At 38.7% G+C, this 24,245-nt stretch overlaps 1 protein-coding gene across 5 annotated transcripts in view; it reads right to left on the bottom strand.

Annotated features, from left to right (window-relative positions):
• Positions 1 to 24,245, bottom strand: part of PRRG1 (proline rich and Gla domain 1) — a 152,087-nt gene that overhangs the window by 89,324 nt on the left and 38,518 nt on the right. For 4 of the 5 annotated variants that reach the window (XM_059156748.1, XM_059156746.1, XM_059156744.1 and 1 more), the window contains exon 2: positions 119 to 169. The exons of the other annotated variant lie outside the window; for it this stretch is intronic. In XM_059156748.1, the coding sequence (XP_059012731.1) occupies positions 119 to 128 (10 nt within the window). In that variant the 5' untranslated portion in view covers positions 129 to 169. The remainder of the gene's footprint in view (positions 1 to 118; positions 170 to 24,245) is intronic. 5 annotated transcript variants of the gene reach the window in all.

The following is a 24,245-nucleotide window of genomic DNA, read 5'->3' as shown; positions in this document are numbered from 1 at the left end:
TAACCAGAAATACAATTTAGATGTCCACAAAATACTCTTGAGTTGCAAATTTAATTTCCTGGATACATAGATTAACATGGGGAAAGTATGAATTATTAAAAAGCAAACAGAAACTTACTCTTCCCCATGTTTTCTTGTGGTCTCTGGTAGGTCCCTGGATGATGACTCCCTGTATAAAACACAGCACATACACACAGTCAGATTCACAGAGGTTGAGTCACTACATCGAGTAAGTTCCATTAAAGTCCATGTGGTCAACATGAGCATTTCATTTTAGTGCATTCCAACCTTGCCCCCTATACAAATGTATTCTTCATCACAGATAGGAATCTAACTTCAGAGAACAGAAACACAGCATTCTGAAAGCATGGATTCTATCTGTATCGACTTACTATGTCCTTGTTTGTCTAGCATTAGTTTCTGCCCTTGCCAAATAAAAGTCATCAAATTGGTCACACGCTCATTTCTTAGGAAGGCAGTGACATAAACAAAAAATGTTAAACAAAATGATGAAAGGCCCAATTTTAATAACCAAGCAGCATGTTATTAGTTTGCCTATCCCTGGCTTCTCTTCAGTGTCACTCTGTGACAAATCCAATACCCTTTACAGTGTAACATTTTCCTGAATGGTGTCAAACAGCAGTACCCATAATTAAATTATCCCTGAAGCAAAGCAGCCCACAGAGCTATTACCAATAAACAGTATGAATCAATAACCATGAATTACTGACAACAGAAATTTTGTAGGAAAAAACCCACATAATCCAAATGCAGGTATGCATGGAAGAAAAGCAATTCTTTTTTTAAAAGATGAAAATACATTACACAGAAGCTAATTCATACCATAATGCTTCATTTTCTTACAGGGTTCAATCACAGAATTACCACACATTTATTATCTACCTGCCACATTCCTAGCATAGAGCAAAGCACCAGAGGCAAAATTATAAGACATCATCTATCTGCCCATTAATGAATGTATAACCTACTTGAAGTTAAGCAGGTACAAGAGAATGATATCATCAGGACGGCCATATAGGCCATTTCCAACTATAGTACCCCTCACAAGAAGACCAACTGGCAACTATCCATAGGAACATCAGTGTGAAAATCCGACATTAGAAGAGGACTGGACACATTCTGACCCCACTGCCTTTCCCCTACAGTGCCACATTGAGAGGGCTTCCCCTTCCACCACCGCCGCCCAGGAGTGATGGTTACTACCGTGGGAAAAGAGAGCCAAAGGCAGACATCTAGCTCCCCCAGCACATGGGCCCCTTTGCAGGAAGTCCACTCAAATCTTGCCTCATAGGGGTCAGTGGAAGAATCTGCAGGGCTTGACCACTGGGGATCAGCTAAAGAGGGAGAAGGGCATGGGGCTTACAGCAGGTCTTGGCAGAAGGCATTCTTGCTTGCAGCAACACTGCTGAGCAGAGATCCTAGCCAGCAGCTCTGGCCATCTGCAGAGGTGATCCAGTGGCCCTCTCTGCCTATGGAACTTGATTGGCAGTTTTGCCTGATTTGGATCCCCAGTCACTGAGCCATACTGGTAGGGGAGCCTGTTCTACCATGCTGCCCAAGAAGGGACACCAATTCCCAGCCCCACCTTAGTGCTGAACATAGCCTCCAGCTCTGCCCACCCAGGAGGCCCAGATAACTAGAGTAGCCACAGAGCTCATCCTATAGCCCTGGTTCAGTCAGGAAGTCAAGCCAGCAGCCATGCGCAACAGCTCAGCATAGCCTCTGAGCCCATATAACCAAGGAGCCTGAGTAGTGATCTGAGAAATGTGGGGGCACAGCCTATTGTACTGTGAGACATAGCCCAGCCTACAATCTCATCCAGTCATGGAGCTCACTTTACAACCCTAGCAAGCAGAGGACCACAGAATACTGGCCCTGCCCAATTGTTGAAAACAGCCTGTAGCCTTGCCCAGGTAGGAAACCAAGCTGGTAACCCCATCCAGTCAAGGAGCACTGCCTGTGATCCCACCAGACAAGGAAATCTAGCCAATGACCTTGTCTTCCAGGTGAGCACAGCCCATGGATTACATGATCAGGAAGATGAACAAGCCCCACTCAACTTCAGGGCATAAACTGTGGGCCCTGTGTAAACACAGACTTCAGCCAGTTGGCACCATCTGGTTGTAGAGCACAACCTGAGGCCCCATAAAACCAGGGGTGACTGCAGAGCCCATCCTGCAGCCCTGTACAATCAAGGAGTTCATCCAGTGGCGCCACCCTGCCAGGGAACACAACCTGGGATGCTGACCAACCAGAGGTGATTGCAGAGCCTAGCTAGTGGCCCACCAGCCAGCCCCGCCAGCATCATTCCTCCCCACCATCATCCCCCCCCCCCCACAACCTCAGAGCATGGACAATGGCCTTGCCCGACTAGAAACCCCAAGAGCAAGCCCTGCCTTCCCACAGAGGCTACCAGATGACCTGTCCAGTACTCCCAAACTTTGGTGACTGGTGAAGGTCTTTCTGTGCTAAAATGAACTTTTAAAGTATGAAAGAGGAGACTGCTTAAGCAAATGCAGAGACACCAATGCAAAGAATCATGAATAAAAAGGTAAACATAACATCACCAAAGGAAACTAATAAAGCTTCAATAAGTGACCCTAACAAAATAGATTTATAGATTACCTGAAAAGGAATTCAGAATAATCCTCTTAAAGAACTTTAATAAACTACAAGAATACACAGGTAAATGAAAATAGGAAAACAATGCCATGAACAAAAGGAGAAGTACAACAAAGAGAAACCATCAAAATCAGAAATCTTACAGCTAAAAACAGAACTACAGAATTCAACAGAACAGAACAGTTTACCTATCAATAATTACTTTTAATATAAATGGATTAAATTCACCAACCAAAAAAACACAGAAAGGCTGAATGGATTAAAAAAAAAAAACAATATCCAAATGACATACTGTTTACGAGAGACTTTAATTTTAAGGACACATATAAAATTAAGAGACAGAAACAGATATTGCAAGCAAATGATAACCAAAAAGAGTAGAGATAGCTATATTTGTTACCAGACAAGATAGACTTTAAGCTAAAAATGGTCACAAGAGACAAAGAAGGTCATTATATAATGAAAAAGGGTCAATTCATTAAAAAGATATAACAATCGTAAATATTTATTCACCCAATACTGAAACATGTGAATACATAAAGCAAATGCCAACACAAAGGAGAAATAAACAGAAATACAGTAATAGCTGGGGACTTTAATATCCACTTTCAGTGATCGGTAGATTGTACAGACAGAGAATCAATCAGGAAACAGCAGATTTAAACAACAGTATAGGCCAAAGGGACCAAAGAGACATAAACAGAGCATTCCATCTAACAGTAGAATACACATTCTTCTCAAGTACACATGAAAGGTTTTCTATGAGAGATCATATGGCAGGCCACAAGTCTCAACAAATTCAAGTAAACAAATCATATCACCTACCCTTTATAGGCACAATGGTATGAAACTAGAAATCAAGAATGGGAGGAAAGCTGTAAAATTCTCATATATGGGAATTAAACAACATACTCCTGACCAACCAATGGACCAAAGAAGAAAGTAAAGGGAAAATTTAAAAAAAAAATCTTGAGATACAAAAAAATAGAAACACAGCAAAAGGAAAACAATGGAATGCAGGAAAAGCAGTTCTAAGAGGGGAGTTTATAGCAGTGTACTTTCAAGGACAAAAAAAAAAAAAAAACAAGCCCTAAGTTAGTAGAAGAAATAAATACTAAATATAAGGCAGAAATAAAAGATAGGAAAAAAATTAACAAAACTGAGAGTTGTATCATTAAAAAGATTAACAAAATGGACAAATCTTTAGCTAGACCAAGAAAAAAAAATAAGATCAGAAATGAAAGAGGACACATTACAAGTCATACCACATATGCAAAGGAAAATGAGACTACTACAAACAGCTATAGACCAACAAATTGGACAACCTAGAAAAAACTGATGCATTCTTAGAAACATATAACCCACCAAGGCTAAATCATGAATAGAAAATGTGAACAGACTAATGAGTAAGGAGATAGTATCAGTAATCAAAAACCTCTCAAAAAAGAAAAGTCACGGATTAGATGGTCTCTCTGGTGAATCCTAATCTTTTTTAAGATTTTATTTATTTATTTGATAGAGAGAGAGAGAGATCACAAGCAGGCAGAGAGGCAGGGGGAAGCAGGCTCTCTGTTAAGCAGAGAGCCCGATATGGGGCTCGATCCCAGGACCCTGAGATTATAACCTGAGCAGAAGGCAGAGCCTTAACCCACTGAGCCACCCAGGCACCCCGTGAATTCTAATATTTAGAGAATTAGTCAATCCTGTTCAAACTCTTCAAAAAAAAAAAAAGATAAAAATCATATAATCATCTCAATAGATGCAGAAAAAGCATTTGATAAAATTCAACATTCATTCATGATTTAAAAAAAAAAAAACTCAACGAACTGGGTACAGAAGGAATATACCTCAATATAATAAAGGCCATGTAAGAGAAGCCCACAGTTAACATTATACTTAATGATGAAAGTCGAATGCTTTTCCTCTAAGATCAGGAATAGTCTTACATTCCCAAGGATGCCCACATTCCCCACTCCTACCCAACATAGTACGGAGGTCCTAGCCAGAGTGATCAGGCAAGGGGAAAAAAAAAAAGCATCTAACTCTGAAAGGAATAAGTAAAATTCTCCCTGGTTGAAGATGATATGATCCTATATACAGAAAATCCTAAAGATTCTCCAAACAAACAAACAAACAAACCTGTCAGAATAAAAGAATTCAGTAAAATTGCAGGACTAAAAATCAACATACAAAAAAAAGTTGTTTACAGAGTCTAGCAATGAACTGTCTGAAAAATAAAGAATAACCCCACTTATAATGGCATCAAAAAGAAAAAGAAATACAGGAATAAATTTAACCAAGGAAGTGAACAATCTATGCACTGAAAACATGACCTAAAGGCAAAGGCCTGGCGCCCCTCAAATCAACACCTTATATACCTTAAACTTACACAATGCTTTTTGTCAACTATATCTCAAAAAAAGCCATAAAAAAAAATGCCTGGGTGGCTCAGTGGGTTAAAGCCTCTGCCTTTGGCTCAGGTCATGATCCCAAGGTCCTGGGATCAAGCCCCACATAGGGCTCTCTGCTCAGTGGGGAGCCTGCTTTCCCCTCTCTCTGCCTGCCTCTCTGCCTGCTTGTGATCTCTGTTTGTCAAATAAATTAAAAAAAAAAAAAAGAAATATATGAAACAGAGACAATTAGGGAATATATATGAGACTGAGACCTGATAACTAGTTGTGTGACGCTGGAAAATAACTTTCTATTTCAAATTCCTTACAAATGAAGGGCATTGAACTACATGTGTTTCCCAAATTGTCCTCCACAGGATGTTAAAAGTGCATTATTCAAAATCAGGGCTCTGATCAAATAAATATAAGAAATGCTGTGTTAAAGTTAAATGGGTTTATTATAATACTTTCCAGAGTCTTAAAAATGCTAATTAGCAATGTGATCAAAGTATAGTCTCTCCGAGTATTTGGCTACTTAATCCGTTTGTAAGTAATCAATATTTCTCATGAGTCCTTTTCTTTGGAGCTCAGTTTGGGAAACTGGACAAGGCAATTACGAAAGCCTCTTGCAGCTCTGAAATTTCGTTATTTTCTAACAAGGTAGTAATTGTACAGAACAAAATTAACATAAAGTGAATGAACAAAGAAGTCAGGGGGGTTAGATTCTCAGAGAATTTTGGAACCAAAAGGAACTTTAGAGACCATCTAATGGTTTCTCTCACTACTGCCCCCACCTCTTTTATTTGAAGCTGCAAACCACTCTCAGAAAAATCTTATACAGAATACCAGTACATAAAATGGGTCAGGGCCAAACTCTGCAGGTTCACTTGAGGTGGACAGCTGTAGTCTCACCCACTGGGATTTCTCCTTGAGGCAGCACAGATATACCTCATGAGAAAGCCAGCACCACAGGAAGCAGAGTCTGAAATTTAGTGACCCCCTGACCCTTCAGATGAAGCTATTCAGGGAAGGCTCTAGGAAAGAGCTGGGACTCTCATACATATTCATAGAATGTCTTTTACCCTTCTCAAGTATCACCTTAACTTCCATTGTAATCCTCCAAGTCAGATAAATAAAATCACTATTATGTAAAAAGAACCACAAAACCGACCTCACTCCAGGAAAAACTGTATGAAAGGTACTGTACTAAAACTCAATCCCTGTGTGAGAAATCATGAAAGAGTTAAGCACAGGAGTCATATGGTTAAATTTCGATTTAGAGACCACAGGAGTCATATGGTTAAATTTCGATTTAAAGACCGTATCTCTGATGGCAGTAGGGAAAGGAGCTCTGATTGGTGAGTACAGTGATATCAGATACTAGGTAAATCTGGCAAAACTTCTTGTGTTTTATTTCTTTTTCTTCCTTAATATTTTATAAAGCCTTTTTGAAAACAATCAAGCCCCTTGCATTTGTGTCAGAGGAACTACAAAGGAAAGGTTTGTCATGCATGGGCCAGGACTTTCAAAGAGGACTTGCCTCTCTGGAGGTCAACATGGTGGAGTGGAAAGGCGTCGAAAGCAGCCGTCTTCCAGGGCAAGATGAAACTGAGGAGGCAAAAATCACTATTTCCTGGCAGCTGCCTCACCTAGTGTTCCAGGAGCAAACCTCCAACAACCAGAACCTTACTTTACGAAAAACAACTCCCTTACAGAGGTGAGAGGTTCAAGGCCTCATGTCCACATTACTCCCAAACTCCAAACTCCCCCAGTCACAAGTCACCACCATGCTTCTGATGCCACAGTGTAGCCTGCTCTTTCCACTCTATTTTCTTTCTTTCAGCCGCGCGCGCGCGTGTGTGTGTGTGTGTGTGTGTGTATGTTCTAGTTTTTATACCTCTCTAAGTAGGAGTATTTGTCAAACTTGATTCTCAGGTCCCCATCCCAAACATTACTTCCAGAGTAATAGCAACACACTTGAAAAAACGAACAAACAAACAAAAAACAATGCCAGCAGAGCAGGTGTTAGCCAGACATTAGGAAATAAAAATTACCATTCCATGGTTTTACCCAGCCTGGCATTAAACACTCTCTATAACCAGGTTCCACCTTTAACAGTTACACGACACTCTGGTCAAATTGGCCTCCACCCACCCCTTAAATATGCTCTAAACTGTTCCAATTCTAGGTCTCTGCTCTTTTCCTCTGCATTATCGACACCTACTCAAATTCCACTCATCCCGCAACATCAGTGAAGACTTTCCTCATTACCTGAACAGGAAGTAATCTCTTTTTCCTTTGTTCTCTTGTATAATATGGAATTTAGGTGCTATCTCCTACAGATGTGCATATATTACAGTATATCTCAGACTGTCCAATTCTCAGAGGGTAAACAATTTGTCTTCTACTTGACTAGTTTGCACAGGGCACTAGATCATTCCCTGGGAGGGTTCTAGTGCCCTACACAAATCAGACTTAGGGGAAGCTCCCATACCAAGTGTATTTGGGACACATTATGTTTGCCTAAGTTTCCCTTAGTATTGATCACTGCATCAAATTATTTACATACCATCTTAATCAATTTCATGATTTTTGCTAGATGCATTTATCATCTATACTTCCTTTTTTCCACTGTGTATTTTTTCCTGTTTTGTCGAAGATTATTTGACCGTAGAGTTAAGGGTTCATATCTGGGCTCTCTACTCTGTTCCACTGGCCTATGTGTCTGTTTTTATGCCAGTACCATGCTGTCTTGGTGATCACAGCTTTGTAGTAAAGCTTGAAATCAGGTAACGTGATGCCCCCAGTTTTATTTTTGTTTTTCAACATTTCCTTAGCGATTTGGGGTCTCTTCTGATACCATACAAATTTTAGGATTATTTGCTCCAGCTCTTTGAAAAATATCGGTGGAATTTTGATCGGAATGGCATTAAAAGTATAGATTCCTCTAGGCATTATAGACATTTTAACAATGTTTATTCTTCCGATCCAAGAGCATGGAATGGTCTTCTATCTTTTTGTGTCTTCTTCAATTTCCTTCCTATTTTTTTACTTCAGTATCCACTTTAATCCTGTCCTATAAAATAGGACAGGAAAGCATGGGTTCGATTATATTTTATTTTTCTAATGCATATAAAATGAGTAACTATTAAAATTCTCAAACTTTTTCAGGATTTCCTACAGTTATTTTGCACATCACAAGAAGTACACTTTGTAGAACAATGTTCATTCCTGTCATTAATCAAAAAATATTTATTGATAGTTGTCTTTCTTCAATTGACTTATTTCGCTAAGCACAATACCCTCTAGTTCCATCCACGTCATCGCAAATGGCAAGATTTCATTTCTTTTGCTGACTGCATAGTATTCCATTGTGTATATATACCACTTCTTCTTTATCCATTCACCTGTTTGATGGACATCTAGGTTCTTTCCATAGTTTGGCTATTGTGGACATCGCTGCTATGAACATTCGGGTGCATGTGCCCCTTTGGAGCACCACGTTTGTATCTTTAGGGTATATACCCAGTAGTGCAATCGCTGGATCATAGGGTAGCTCTATTTTCAGCTTTTTGAGGAACTGCCACGCTGTTTTCCAGAGTGGCTGCACCAGCTTGCATTCCCACCAACAGTGTAGGAGGGTTCCCCTTTCTCCGCATCCTTGCCAGCATCTGTCATTTCCTGACTTTTTAATTTTAGCCATTCTGACTGGTGTGAGGTAGTATCTCATTGTGGTTTTGATTTGTATCTCCCTGATGCTGAGTGATGTGGAGCATTTTTTCATGTGTCTGTTGGCCATCTGGATGTCTTCTTTGCAGAAATGTCTGTTCATGTCCTCTGCCCATTTCTTGATTGGACTATTTGTTCTTTGGGTGTTGAGTTTGCTAAGCTCTTTATAGATTTTGGATACTAGCCTTTTATCTGATATGTCGTTTGCAAATATCTCCTCCCATTCTGTCAGTCATTTTTCAGAGAAAGACAACTATCATATGATCTCCCTGATATGAGGAAGTAGAGATGCAACATGGGGGCTTGGGGGGTAGGAAAAGAAAAATTGAAAGAAGATGGGATCAGGAGGGAGACAAACCATAAAAGACTCAATCTCACAAAACAGGCTGAGGGTTGCTGTGGGGAGAGTGGTCGGGAGAAGGTGGTGGGGTTATGGACACTGGGGAGGGTATGTGCTATGGTGAGTGCTGTGAAGTGTGTAAACCTGGCGATTCACAGACCTGTACCCCTGGGGATAAAAATACATTATATGTTTATTTTAAAAATTAAAAATTAATAAAAAAATAAATATTAATTGAATGTCTTTTACTTTCCAGTAAAACTCTATTCTTTACTTGCCACTGCTTTTACTTGCCAGTAAAACTCTATTCTTTACTTGCCACTGCTCTATTCTTTAGGACAGTTGTTCTCAACTATGGGCAATTTTCTCCCCACAGGACACTTTGCAATGTCTAGAGATATTTTCATTTGTCACAACTGGGGAGGAGTGTTTCAAGCATCTATGGGCTGAGGACAGGGATACTGCTAAACATCCTACAATATGCAGAACAGCCCTCCCACAACAAAGAATTATTCAATCCAAAATGTCAATAGGGTCAAGGATGAGAAACTTTGCTTTAGAGAAACAGTGGGAAAGAAAAGAGACAAATTCTCTGCTTTTCTGGAACTTAAAATCAATTAAGACAATATCATGGATGATAGTCCCTTCCAGTATGTTCAAGTAAGATTCCTTAGTCTACAACTGACAGGGCATCTTCTTTGTGTGTTCCTTTTTTTTTTTTTCCTAAGATTTTATTTATTTGACAGAGAGAGATCACAAGTAAGCAGAGAGGCAGTCAGAGGGAGAGAGGAGGAGGAAGCAGGCTCCCTGCCGAGCTGAGAGCGGATGCGGGACTCAATCCCAGGACCCTGAGATCATGACCTGAGCCGATAGCAGAGGTTTAACCCACTGAGCCACCCAGGCACCCTTGTGTGTTATTTCTTATATATGGAAGGCATGCTGGCACTAAGCTGATTTCTAGTATCAGGGCCTCTTAAATAACAGTAGGTTATATACATCCTGATGTGAGTTCCAGCAACAGGTCCGAGTATGGGTTTTGTCACCACACAAGCCAGGGTGTGGGGTCTGCCCTGCCAATTACTATCCGACCCTGGGCAAATTATTTAACTTCTTTAAGCCTCAGGTTCTTTATCCATAATGGGATTATTAATGGTAGCCCTAATTTCACAGGCTTTGAAAGAACATAAAATGATACCAGAACAGTTATTGATAACAATAAACATGCGTTCGGAGGACTTATGAGAATGACAATAATTTTCTTCTGCTAAAATGTCTTGGTTCAGGGCGCCTGGGTGGCTCAGTGGGTTAAGCCGCTGCCTTCGGCTCGGGTCGTGGTCTCAGAGTCCTGGAACTGAGTCCCGCATCAGGCTTTCTGCTCAGCAGGGAGCCCGCTTCCTTCTCTCTCTGCCTGCCTCTCTGCCTACTTGTGATCTCTCTCTCTCTCTCTCTCTGTCAAATAAATAAATAAATAAATAAATAAAATCTTTAAAATGTCTTGGTTCAGTCTAGTTCTGGTAGTTTATTTTCTAGTTGATCAATCTGGTTCAATACATTAAGTATAATGATAACTACTTAAGATAGAGAGTAGAATATATTTTATGAGCTGAATTTTTAACAATAAAATCTGATTTTAAAGCTGCAGCTTTAGCTGCATGTACTATTAAAATTTGGAATGTGTACCACCAGTTTTCTAAGAGCTTCCCTTCCCATTTTAGGTCCCTTTACATGCACTTACTCCTATTTTCCCAGCCTTCCAGTGACAATCATAGTCTGGAAACTCCTAACCCTGGGAGTGATTCTTTTTCTAGTGATCCTTTGAGATTCAATTATATCTAGCTCTTCATTATTTTTGAAACCCAGCAAGCTACATTTTAATCTGTAGAGAACCACTTCAATGCTGGCTTTAATTTTCAGCTGCATGGCTCTCTCATGACTGTTAGGTAGGTCAATCACTTCACTATCCTCCCTGGTACTCAATACACCATTACATTAATTTCTGGCCACCTACTAAAGGCTTTGCCTGTCCTAGTCTCCTGCTCTTCCTTAAGTCCCAAAGCCCCTTCTCATTTTTTTAAAAGAATTTATTTATTTATTTGACAGAAAGAGACACAGTGAGAGAGGGAACACAAGCAGGGGGAGTGGGAGAGGGAGAAGAAGGCTTCCCTCTGAGCAGGGAGCCCAATGCAGGGCTCCATCACAGGACCCTGGGATCATGACCTGAGCCAAAGGCAAAAGCTTAACAACTGAGCCACTGGTGTCCCACCCCGTTCTCATTTTTAAGACTAAGGACTAAGGGTCCTGTTGCATAATCTAGAGATGAGATGAAGTCCATTCTTCCCTCAGTAACTTCTTTTTTTTTAAGATTTATTTATTTGACAGACAGAGATCGCAAGTAGGCAGAGAGGCAGGCAGAGAGAGAGTGGGGAGGCAGGCTCCCTGCTGAGCAGAGAGCCCGATGCGGGACTCGATCACAGGATCCTGGGATCATGACCTGAACTGAAGGTAGAGGCTTAACCCACTGAGCCACCCAGGTGCCCCTTCCCTCAGTAACTTTTAAAGCCCCAGCTCTGGTCAGCTGCCCAAGGGTTTTTCTATAAGAGATGGGTTCTACTAGGTTTCTGAGTGCTTGCCCTCTGCATCTTCTCCACTTGAAATAATAATGATTCCACTGGTATATATTATATCTCCACCACCATAAGGCAGTTTCACATATATCATCTTATTGGTGCTTGCAACAACCTTATGAGGTAAGTACACTAATACCTATTGATAAATGATAAAACTAAATTTCAGAGGAAGTGACTCACTCATGTTCACACAGTTAGTAAGTAGGGGCACCCCATGATTGTTGACTTTAACTTATCAACATATTCACATCAAAAGTGCTCACATTATAACTGTATATCTCAATGACTTCACAAACATATCTGTGTAACTAGCATCCAGATTAAGACTCAGAACACAATCCAGGATTTTCATCTAGAGTTCCTGACACCAAGTCCAGTGCTCTTTCAATCATGTATCTAGTCACTCCACACATACTTACTTACTGCTTACCACACTTGAGTAATTTTGTTAGCAGTAGGGATTTGATGGTAAATAAAACAAATGTGCCCTAATAAAGCTTAGAGGCTCTGGGGAAGCATAATAACTTTTTAAATATACATAAAGGAACAAAAGGTATTAAAGAAACTGAAAGAAGTTTTGTATGGCTTCGGCATGACCAGCAAGAGAGAAGCTGGGAGTCAGAGACAATAGGTCAAATTATATAAAGCTTTACTGGGTGAAAAGCTCGGATTTTATTCTAAATATAGTGGGAAGCCACTAAATACCTCTGCATTCATAAAGAAACTATTCCCCAAAAGCCTGCTTAATTAATTCTTCAATTACCCTAACCTTCAGGTACTTACTATATGCCATTCACTTTCCCAAATCCATTAACTCAATGTGTAACAAATGACAATAAAGGCTTGAGAAACATAAGTAGCATGTACTAATATATGACAAAATTAATAAATTAGAAAACTATAATATATAAAATAGTTTTTTGAAACAATATATGCATGTATTAATATTTATAGATGCTGTTCCTTCCAGTGATATACAAAAGGCAGCAGTTTCAAAAGTGCTGTCAGATATTATGGAATTCCTTGGATACTTACCTTTTATAGAATCTAGAAAACAAAATCAGGAAAATTATGCAAATGAAGAAAATAACATTTTGTTTCCATCTGCTTGCCAGTTATCCTGAGATTTGGGTAGAGTAGTATATAGCAGACTCAGCACAGTCATCTTTTCAATTCAGCAAATACATACTGTGTAACTCTCAAACACACATTGTGTTTCTCCTACTTGCCTAGGTTCTAGGGATACAACAGCAAACAAAAGACAAAAAAAATCTCTGCTCTCATGGAAGTTATAATCTAGATGGGAAGAACTAATTCACCTGTGCTTGTTTAGACAAACAAACAAACAAATGTCCCATATGTTAAATTGTGATAAATAGTGGTACATTCCAATAAAAAAATAAGACTGGAAAGGAAGACAAAAATTATTTAAAGATGATTGTCTATATAAGTACTTTTTTAAAGATTTTACTTATCTATTTGAAAGAGAGAGAGAGAAAGAGAGCACAAGTTGGGGAGAGGGGCAGAGGGAGAAGCAGGCCTTCCACTGAGCAGGGAACCTGATGTATGGCTCAATCCCAGGACCCCGGCACCATGACCTGAGCTGAAAGCAGATGCTTGACCGAGTGACCCAGGTACCATTCTATTTTTAACTCCTTGAGGAACCTCCATACTGTTTTCCAGAGTAGCTGTACCAGCTTGCATTCCCACCAACAGTGTAAGAGGGTTCCCCTTTCTCCACATCCTTATCAACATTTGTTGTTTCCTGTTTTGTTCATTTTAGGCATTCTGACTGGTGTGAGGTGGTATTCATTGTGGTTTTGATTTGTACTTCCCAGACGCCAAGTGATGTGGAGTATTTTTTCATGTGTCTATTGGCCATTTGTATGTCTTCTTTGGAGAAATGTCTGTTCATATCGTCTGCCCATTTCTTAACATTTCCTTGAATTTTGGGTGTTGAGTTTTTAAGTTCTTTATAGATCGTAGCTAATAGCCCTTTATCAGATATATTACTTGCAAATACTTTCTCCCATTCTGTAGGTTGCCTTTTAGTTTGTTGACTGTTTCCATTGCTGTGCAGAAGCTTTTTATCTTGATGAAGTCCCAATAGTTCATTTTTGCTTTTGTTTCCCTTGCCTTTGGAGAAGTGTCTAGCAAGAAATTGTGGAGGTCGAGGTCACAGAGGTTGCTGGTTATGTTCTTCTCTAGGATTTTGATAGACTCCTGTCTCAGTCTAGGTCTTTCACCCATTTTCACTTTATCTTTGTGTATGTTGTAAGAAAATGGCCCTGTTTCATTCTTCTATATATGGGTGTCCAATTTTCCTAGCACTATTTATTGAAGAGACTGTCCTTTTTCTTTTTCCCATTGGATATTCTTTCCTACTTTGTGGAAGATTAGTTGGCCATACAGTTAAGGGTCCATTTTGGGGGTCTCTATTCTGTTCCATTGACCTATGTGTCTGTTTTTGTGCCAGTACCATACTGTCCTGATGATTACAGCTTTGTAAGAGAGCTTTCTTTCTTGCATCACAGCTTCCATTCTGGCACTGTGATGCTACCAGCTTTGGTTTTCTTTTTCAACATTTCAAAATGAACAAATTTTCCTGATTCTATACAAATTTTAGGACTGTTTGTTCCAGCTCTGTGAAAAGCTGTCAGTGTTATTTTGATAGGGATTGCATAGAATGTATAGATTGCTCTGGGTAGCACAGACATTTTAACAATATTTATTCTTCCAACCCAGGACCATGGAATGTTTTTCCATTTCTTTGTGTCTTCCTCAATTCCTTTCATTAAGTGTTCAGTGGTTTTTAGAACACAGATCCTTTACCTCTTTGGTTAGGTTTACTCCTAGGTATTTTATGGGTTTTGATGCAATTATAAATGGGATCAATTCCTTAATTTCTTCTTCTTCCGTCTCACTGTTAGTACAGAGAAATGCAAAAGATTTCCATGCACTGATTTTATATTCTGCCACGTTGCTGAACTGCTGTATGAGTTCTAGCAATTTTGAGGTGGAGCCTTTTGGGTTTTCCACATAAAGTATCATGCCATCTGCAAAGAGTGAGAGTTTGACGACTTCTCTGCCAGTCTGAATGCTTTTTTGGGGAAGGGGGTTAAATTTTGTTAAAAATCTAATTTATTTATTTGAGAGAGAGAGTAAAGGCCAGAGAGAGAGGCAGGGGGAGAGAGAGAGAAGCAGGCTCCCCAGGGAGCAGGGACCCTGAAGTTGGGCTTGATCCCAGGACGCTGGGATCATGTCCTGAACCAAAGGAAGACACTTAACCAACTGAGCCACCCAGGCATCCTTCTTTTCTGTTTTCTGATTGCTAAGGATAGGACTTCTAGTATTATGTTGAACAACAGTAGTAAGAGTGAGCACCCTGTCACATTCTTGACCTTAGAGGAAAAGCTCTGTTTTTCCCCCAATGAGAATGATATTCGTTGTGGGCTTTCCATAGATGGCTTTTATGATATTAATTGAGGTATGTTCTCTCTATCCCTACACTGTGGACAGTTGTAAATAAGAAAGGATGCTGTGTTTTGTCAAGTGTTTTTTCTGCATGTATTGAGAGGATCATATGGTTCTCATCCTTCCTTTTATTAATGTGAAGTATCACACTGATTAATTTGTGAATGCTGACCCACCCTTACAACCAAGGAATAAATCCCAGTTGGTCACAGTGAATAATCCTTTTAATGTACTGTTGGATCCTATTGGTTACTATCTTGGTGAGTATTTTGGCATCCATGTTCATCAGGGACATTGGTCTGTGATTTTTCTTTTCGGTGGGGTCTTTGTCTGGTTATAGGATCAAGGTAATGCTGGCCTCATAGAATGAGTTTGGAAGTTTTCCTTCCCTTTCTGTTGAAACAGCTTCAGAAGAATAGGTATCAGTTCTTCTTTAACTATTTGGGAGAATTCCTCTGGGAAGCCAGCTAGCTATGGACTCTTATTTGTTGGGAGATTTTTGTTTACTGTTTCAGTTTCCTTGCTGGTTAATGGTGTTTTCAGATTTTCCATGTCTTCCTGGCACAGTTTTGGTAGTTAATAAGTAAAATGCATCCATTTCTTCCAGACTGCCTAATTTGTTGGCATATAGTTACTCATAATATGTTCCTAAAATTGTTTATATTTCCTTGGTGTTGACTGTGATCTCTCCTCCTTCATTCATGATTTTATTAATTTCAGTCCTTTCACTTTTCTTTTCAATAAGTCTGGCCAGGGGTTTGTCAATCTTATTAATCCTTGAAAGAACAAGGTCCTAGTATTGTTGATCTGTTCTACTGTTCTTTTGGTTTCTACTTCACTGACTTCTGCTCTAATCTTTATTAGTTTTCTTCTCCTGCTTGGTTTAGGCTTTGTTGGTCTTTCTCCAGCTCCTTTAGGTATAAAGTTAGTATGAGTATTTGAGACTTTTCCAATTTTTTAAGAAAGCCTTGTATTGCTATGTACTTCCCTCTCAGGACTGCATTTGCTGCATCCCATAAGTTTTCATTGTGCTTTCATTTTCATTTGTTTCCATGAATTTTTTAATTCTTTAATTTCCTGGTTGACCCATTCATTCTTTAGTAGGATGCTCGTTAACCTCCATGTGTTTTGAGTTCCTTCCAGAGTTTCTCTCGTGATTGTGTTCAAGTTTCAAAGCACTGTGGTCTGAAAATATGCATGGAATAATCCCAATTTTTGGTATGGTTTGAGACCTGATTTGTGACCCAGTATGGAATCTATTTGGAGGAATGCTCCATGTGCACTCATGAAGAATGTGTATTCTGTTGCTTTAGGATGGAATGCTCTGTATATATCTGTGAAGTCCATCTGGTCCAGTGTGTCATTCAAAGCCCTTGTTTCCCTGTTGGTCTTCTACTTAGATGGCTTGTCCATTGCTGTGAGTGGGATGTTGAAGTCCCCTATTATTATTGTATCATTATCAATATGTTTCTTTAATTTGTTTAGTAATTGGTTGATAAAATTGGCTGCTACCAAGTTAGGAGCATAAATATTTATAATTGTTAGATCATCTTGTTGGATGAATCCTTTTAAGTATGATATAGTGTCCCTCTTCATTACTTACTACAGTCTTTGGTTTAAAATCTAATTTATTTGGGGCACCTGGGTGGCTCAGTGGGTTAAAGCCTCTGCCTTCGGCTCAGGTCGTGATGCCGGGGTCCTGGGATTGAGCCCAGCATCAGGCTCTCTGCTCAGCAGGGAGCCTGTTTACCTTCCTCTCTCTCTGCCTACCTGTGATCTCTGTAAAATAAATAAATAAAAATCTTTTAAAAAAATAAAATAAAATCTAATTTATTTGATGTGAAGATTGCTACTTCAGCTTTCTTTTGAGGTCCATTAGCTTGGAAAATGGTTCTCCACAGCCTCACTTTCAATCTGAAGGTTAACTTTAGGTCTAAAACGAGTCTCTTGCAGCCAGCATATGGATAGGTCTTGCTTTTTTATACAATCTGATAACCTGTGTCTTTTGATGGGAACATTTAGCCCATTTACCTTCAGAGTAACTATTGAAAGATATGAATTTAATGCCATTGTATTACCTACAAAGTCCCTGTTTCTGTAGATCATCTCTTTCTTTCTGGTCTATGTTACTGTGGGGCTCTCTTTTCGCTTACAGGATCCCCTTTAATATTTCTTGCAGGGCTGGTTTAGTGATCACAAATTCTTTTTGTTTCTCTTTGTCCTGGAAGCTCTTTATCTCTCCTTCTGCTCTAAATAAAATAATCTTACTGGATAAAATATTCTTGGCTGAATATTATTCTCATTTGGTACCCTGAATATATCATGCCAGCCCTTTGTGGTCTGCCAGGTCTCTGTGGCTAGGTCTACTGCCTGTCTAATGTTCCTACCCCTGTAGGTTAGGAATCTCTATTCCCAGGCTGCTTAAGAGGGTTTTCTCTGTATCTGTGAAATCTGCAAGCTTTCCTATTATATGTTGGAGTGTTGATTTACTTTAATTGATTTTTGAGGGGGGTTCTCACTACACCTCTTAGACTTGAATACCTGTTTCCTTCCTCAGATTAGGGTAGTTCTCAGTTATGATTTGCTCAAATATACCTTCTGCAACCCCCCCCCTCTTTCTTATTCTTCTGGGACTCCAGTAATTCTAATACTGTTATTATTACATCATAAAGCTATGGTATAACTGATTTCTTGAGGACTCCCCTCATGGTCCATTAGGTTTTTTTCTCTTTTTCTCAGCTTCCTTCCTTTCTATCATCTTGTCTTCTATGTCGCTGACTTTCTTCTGCCTCATTTACCCTAGCTGTCAAAGCACCCATTTTAGAATTCATCTCAGTTACAGCATCTTAAATTTTGGCCTGATTAGATCTCATCTCTGTGGTAAGAGATTCTACAGTGTCATTTATGCTTTTTTCAAGCCCAGCTAGTAACTTTATAATCATTATCCTGAATTCCAGCTCTGACATTTCAATTCTATCCATATCGATTAGATCTGTGCCAAGAGTAATAGCTCTCTTTCCTTTTTCGTGACTTTCTCCTTTTAGTCATTTTGCCCAGAGAAGAATGGATGAACAAGACAACAAAATCAAAAATACTAACCATGCCCCCAAATGAAATACACACTAGACAAATCCAAAGAGGTCAGAAACCAGAAAAGAAAAAAAAAAAAGTTAAAAGGGAGACTATAATCTCCTAAGGAGACAAAACCAGGTGATCTGGGTGTATTTTGGCCCGTAGGTTAGATTACACTAAATCCCCAAATTATAAAGACAGCAAAACTTATATATATATACAAAAATAAAACTGAATATAGTGAAAAGAAGCCCAAAATGAATATATCTATAAAATATAAATGTAAAAATGAACGCTTAAAAAACACTTAAAAACAAAGAGTTGATAAAATAAGAAACTAGTTGAAAAGGAAAATTTTAAACTGAAAGGTCAGAGTATGAGAAAAAACTCAAATTCTATATTCTTTTCTCCCCTAGCACAGAGTTTTGCAGTTACGTATGTTCCATAAACTTGGTATTTGTCTGATGTTCTAGCTGGTCTTCTGGGGGAGGGGCCTGCTGTGCTGATTCACAAGTGTCTTTGCTTGGATAGGAGTTCCACTGTCCCTTGCCTGGAGCTGGGCTCAGTGTTAACTTGTGAGGGTTGCTGTGTGTGGCTTTTGTTCTCTGAAGGCTTTCTGTGCTACTTGAGAGGATAAAAATGTTAAAAATGGCCCTGCCCCAATCTCCATCCTCAGAGCCGAAAGACTGTAGCCCCCTCTCATCAGTAAACCCTTAGGGAAAAGCAGTCTTCACTTTTAAGTGTGCCAAACTCTGCAGACTCCTGCAATGCTCACCGGTGCATATCCTGGGGTGGGGATTGGGGGGAATTGCCATGATTCTGCTGATTGCAGGCCGCCCCCCCTCAGAAAGAGGTCACCCGATCCTGCCACAGTTGTGGTTTCTTGCTAACTGATCTGAGAGCCCACTCCTGTCTCACTGACCATAGCCGGTTTCCCCACTCCAATCCTTAGGAACTCTGCCAGCTCAGGCACCCCCATTCTTTACGTGACTCTGAAGATCTAAGACCACACTGTCCCACCTAGGATTCTGCCCTGCTTCACCACTGGGAGCACCCAGTGCAGGGAAGTCTCTCACTGGAGAGAGTTCTAAAAGCTCCAATTTTGTATTCTAGAGCTCTATCACTTTGCAGAAACCAGCCTACTGAGACTACCTCCCTCGATATTTATCTCTGATCTATCCCCCCAGATTAACTTCTCCATACCTCTTACCTGGCAAAAAGTGGGTGCTTTTCTATTTGTAGACTTCCTGCAATTCTTTTCTTGTATCTCAGGTTGAATTCATAGGTGTTTAGAATGATCTGACAGTTATCTAGCTAAATTCAAGGGACCAGATGAAATGAGGTCCCCTACTCCTCTGCCATCTTGCCGCCTTCCTCCTTAGCTCAATCTAACATAATCAATCAGTAAGACCTACTCAGTCTTCCTTTATTGTATCTCTAATAACTGATCCTAGTCTTTCCATACTCACCACTGCAAAATCTAATATTTCTTCAAGTTAACAGTAAGCTTCAAAAGGACAGAAAATATCTTAATTCTCTGAATCTTTTATAGAATATATACTTAGTTTGTATAAAAAGAATAGCTATTATACATGTACCATCACTACTAAGTGATCACTAATGACTTTCAATGTAGACACGTAAGTGGCATTTTAACATCTTAGAGTATTGGGATTTTTTTAAACATACTATTTTAGGTACTTCTCAGCATACAAAATGTCCCAAAGATACTACCTAAATACTAAAAGATCCTAACATTAAGTATATACCTCTCCACTTCTTTAGTTAGGAGCTCACAGGGATGTGATATGGGAGCAAAAGGAAGAGGTAAGTGTTGGTAGGATATTAGAACACAGGACCCTATCACAACAACTCAGTTGTGATACTGTCAGAAGAAGCTTGACAATCTAAGCTTTTAGCAATAACAACCATGAGAATAATAACAGCAGAAAATAACATAGTGCCTGGTTGGTTATCACATCATTATGTACATAATTCTTTAATCTTTGCAGTCTTATGAGTTAGGTATAGTACTATCATTAGTACTAGAGGTACAGATAAAAAAAATTTGAGGCAAAGTAGTTAAGCAATTTGCTCATAAGGTTTGTAAAGTGGCAGAGCTACGATTCCCTTCTAACCCAGGTAACTGGGGAGGGGGAGATTTCTTTCTTCAAATGGCATGAAAGTTTTACAATCTAAACAAAAAAACTAGACCCATCAGGGGAAATTTTAAGTATGGATTTTAAAGACACTTTACACATGTAAATAAAGTTTTTCAGCCATTAAAAAGGGTGAGATGAGGAAACTTTTTAGAGTGATAGATTACTCATTACCTTGACTGTGATGACAATTTTATGGGGGTATATATATATATATAAAAACTTACCCAACTACAAACTTTAAATATGTGCATGTATGACAATACTATATGTCAATTATACCTCAATGAAGCTATATGCAAAGAGGATGAAATAGAACTACAGATGAGCCGATCATTAAAAAGAAAAGGATGCCCACAATATATTGAGTAGAGAAAACAATTATGAGAATTTTTGAGATATAATTTGCTAAAAACATGTAAACACATGTAAAAATATACTTTATATATACATATACACACTGCTACCTGTGGGTTCTATATTTTAATCTGTGGTAATAGAAGGAGTTTTCACTGAGGTTTTCTGTCAACAGAAAGGTGACAGAGCCACGTTGAAAGAAATCCTCCAGCACCATTCAAGCCTTCACATGACTGCTGGCCTGCACCATCTTAATAGCAACTTCATGAGAGACCTTAACCCAAAACTACCCAGCTTATCAGCTCCTCCATTGCTGACTCTCAGAAACTATGTGAGATAATAAATGTTCATAATTTTAAGCTGCCAGGTTGGGGTGAAATTTGTTATGTAGCAGTAGATAAGTAATATAGTATTTTTAATATATTTTATATACCATATATATTATAGTATATAGTTTTATAGATTTTATATCTTTTATATAAAATATAGCATCCATACAGAAAAGTATACAAGTTATAAGTATACTCCAAATTGAATGGAGTGTACTTTTCATAAAGTGAGCACACTCATTTAACTAGTACCCACATCATGACACAAAACAGAACATTACAAGCACCCCATAAACAACTCCTTGTGCCTCCTGTCTGGTCACTATCTCCCAACAACGAAGGATAGCCACTACCCTGATGTCTTATATCATAAGCGAGATTTGGGGTGCTTCAGTGGCATAAGTTAAACCTCCGACTCTTGTTTTCAGCTTAGGTCATGATCTCAGGGTCTCGGGATCAAGTCCCTTGTCGGGTTCTACACTCAGTGCAGAGTCTACGTGGGATTCTCTTCCTCTCCTTCTACACCTCCCACTCATGCTCCTTCTCTCTCTAAAACAAATAAATAAATCTTTTTAAAAAATAAATGAGGTTCACATGTTTGTGAACTTCATATTAATGGAATCATAGTGTATACTCTTAGATCTAGCTTCTTTTGTTCAACATGATGTTTATAAGATTCATGCACACTGCTGCATGTAATTATAGCTTGTTCATTCTCACTACTGATTCTGTATTAGGTATATATCCCCATTAATGTGTCCACTTGATGGACATTAATGGGTCTATCACTTGATGGACATTTGGGTTGTCTTGGGCTTAGGTTTATTAGAAACAATGCTCAATGCTGTGAACATTCCTGTACATGTCTTTTTATGAACCTATATCCCTATTTCTGTTGTGTATATTCCTGGAAGTGGAATTACTGGGTCACAGGGATGCCTATATTCAGCTCTACTCATTACTTGATAAACATGTTTCCAAGGTGGTTGTACCAGTATACATTCCCAACAGCAGTATAGTGGAGTTCTAATTGTTCCACATTCTTACAGACTCTTGGTATTATCTTTTTTGTCTTTGCTATTCTTACAGATGTTAATGGTATTTTGTCATCTTCCTAATGAGTGAAGTTGAACATCCCTTTGTACATTAACTGGCCACTAGGCATCTTTTTTTTTTTTTTTTGAAATGCCTGCTCCAAGTCATTAGTTCATTTAAAGAAATATTACTTTTAAGATCAGCAAAATGCCATGATAAGTTTCTAAAACAATGAGTTATTTGTATAATTGTGAAAACAAGTACTTTTGAGCAGAACAGAGTCATCAAAAAGACAGACAAACCTAATAGAGCAGGAATGTGGTTAGGTACCCCTTCTAAATTTAGAAATGTTTTGAGAAGAGAAACGACAAAAGCAGTAAAGCAAAAGGGACCCTTAATGTAGGCAAGAGACAAAAAGAGAGAGGCCATTATGAAGATGAAGCACATGGGTAGGGTTTGCTTCATTTGGGAGGATGGGAAGGAAGTACAGGATACACAGGACATAGCTCAAGAATCCCGTTAGCCATAGTCACTATCTACAAAAGCTTTTCTGAGGAAAACAAGGGGCACAGATGGGCTTTAACCCTATTATGTAGTGTTATATAATTCATGGCAGTTCAGTGCTGGTACAGGGAAAACACTGAATATTCTGCAATTGAAAATGTGTATCACCTGTGAGGTCCCACTACATCCGAAGAGAGGAAAAATGGTAACATACATATACCCTTGAACAGCCAATAAAATATATACACTCACCTTCCTTTAACCTCACAAGCTACATTAGGCTTCACTTTTTTTTCCCTTTATGAGTTACCAGAATGCACTATGGCATTAGCTGCTTATTTTTAGTTTACTGATTAAATTTTAATAAGACTCTTCGGATAGCAGAACAATCAGTTAAAGAAAGTTAATACTGTTGGACAAGATCAATGCATAATGGACACCATGTGTGAGTGAAAAAGTAGAAGAATAAGTAATGTGGCTTTGGTTGTATATCTTAGGCACACCACAGTACAGAATCTTAGCTCCTAATGTAACGAACTGGTGCTTTAAATGTGATCACATAATAAGTTCCATTATTCCATTTTTTTAAATAAATGAGATCAGATATACTTAAATAACTTCAAGAGCCCAATATTTACAATTCAAGCAGAAAAAAAAATACATTCTCACATAGTTAGTAATCCCACTGTCCTACTGTGTATGCACATCACCAAAAAAATGGCACTGAAAAATAACCATAAATAGTATATGGGACAAAATGTGATATAACTCTGAGCTTTAGAAGAAGAGTTATTTCTATAACATGTAATACTGTTGCATCACTAACAAAACATATCACTGAAGTGAGTATGTTAAAGGACATTATATGAAAGCTGCTGAGAGAACCATTTAATGTAATGGTTTAACACAGACAAAACATTAAACTCAACTCTGAAGAAGGTGTATTTTGTAGGATGAAGTTCTTAAATAAATAAGATTTACAGCTTTCTTCAAAAAAAAACTGTTCCTAAGTAAAGGCCATTTCCTATAAGTACCATTCACATTTTTTAAAGGAAATTTGTCTCAAGAACAAAATTAAGTTCATAATGCTACATAACAATAAGAATTACATTCTATGAAAGCTTGAGTATGGGTTTGGTTTGTAAGGTAAAATAAAAAGGCCTATGGAGAAATGCTTTTTTCCTTTAATACTTAGTACGTTCTCCTATAAGAGCAGCCCAGACAAAATCTGGGAATGGATTCCTATTGAGAAGCTATTACACTGATGTTGTTGGGCAACAGTGATCACATACATAGGGGAAAAAAAATCTAAAAATGACAGGGAATGCTAGGCTTGAATGGTCTGTTGCTACTGTTTTTAAACTCCACTGTTCAATCTAATTGAACTGGAGAGCTCTGAATTCTCAGACAAAAAGCAGAAGAGAAATGAAACCAAGGTCCTGGAGCATCCACAAACTAGAAAATGAGCTTAATCACATTAGACTAGAACTCACCAATCCCCAAAGGGAGATTTAATTTCATAATGATATCCTATTTTTCTTAATGCTGGGCACAGGGATCATGTATATCTTGTTTGATGCTATATT

Source organism: Mustela lutreola, chromosome X (genome assembly GCF_030435805.1).
Source record: "Mustela lutreola isolate mMusLut2 chromosome X, mMusLut2.pri, whole genome shotgun sequence".
Lineage (NCBI taxonomy): Eukaryota > Metazoa > Chordata > Mammalia > Carnivora > Mustelidae > Mustela > Mustela lutreola.
Note: the sequence above shows the minus strand (reverse complement) of the source record. Positions and strands in the feature narration are given on the sequence as shown.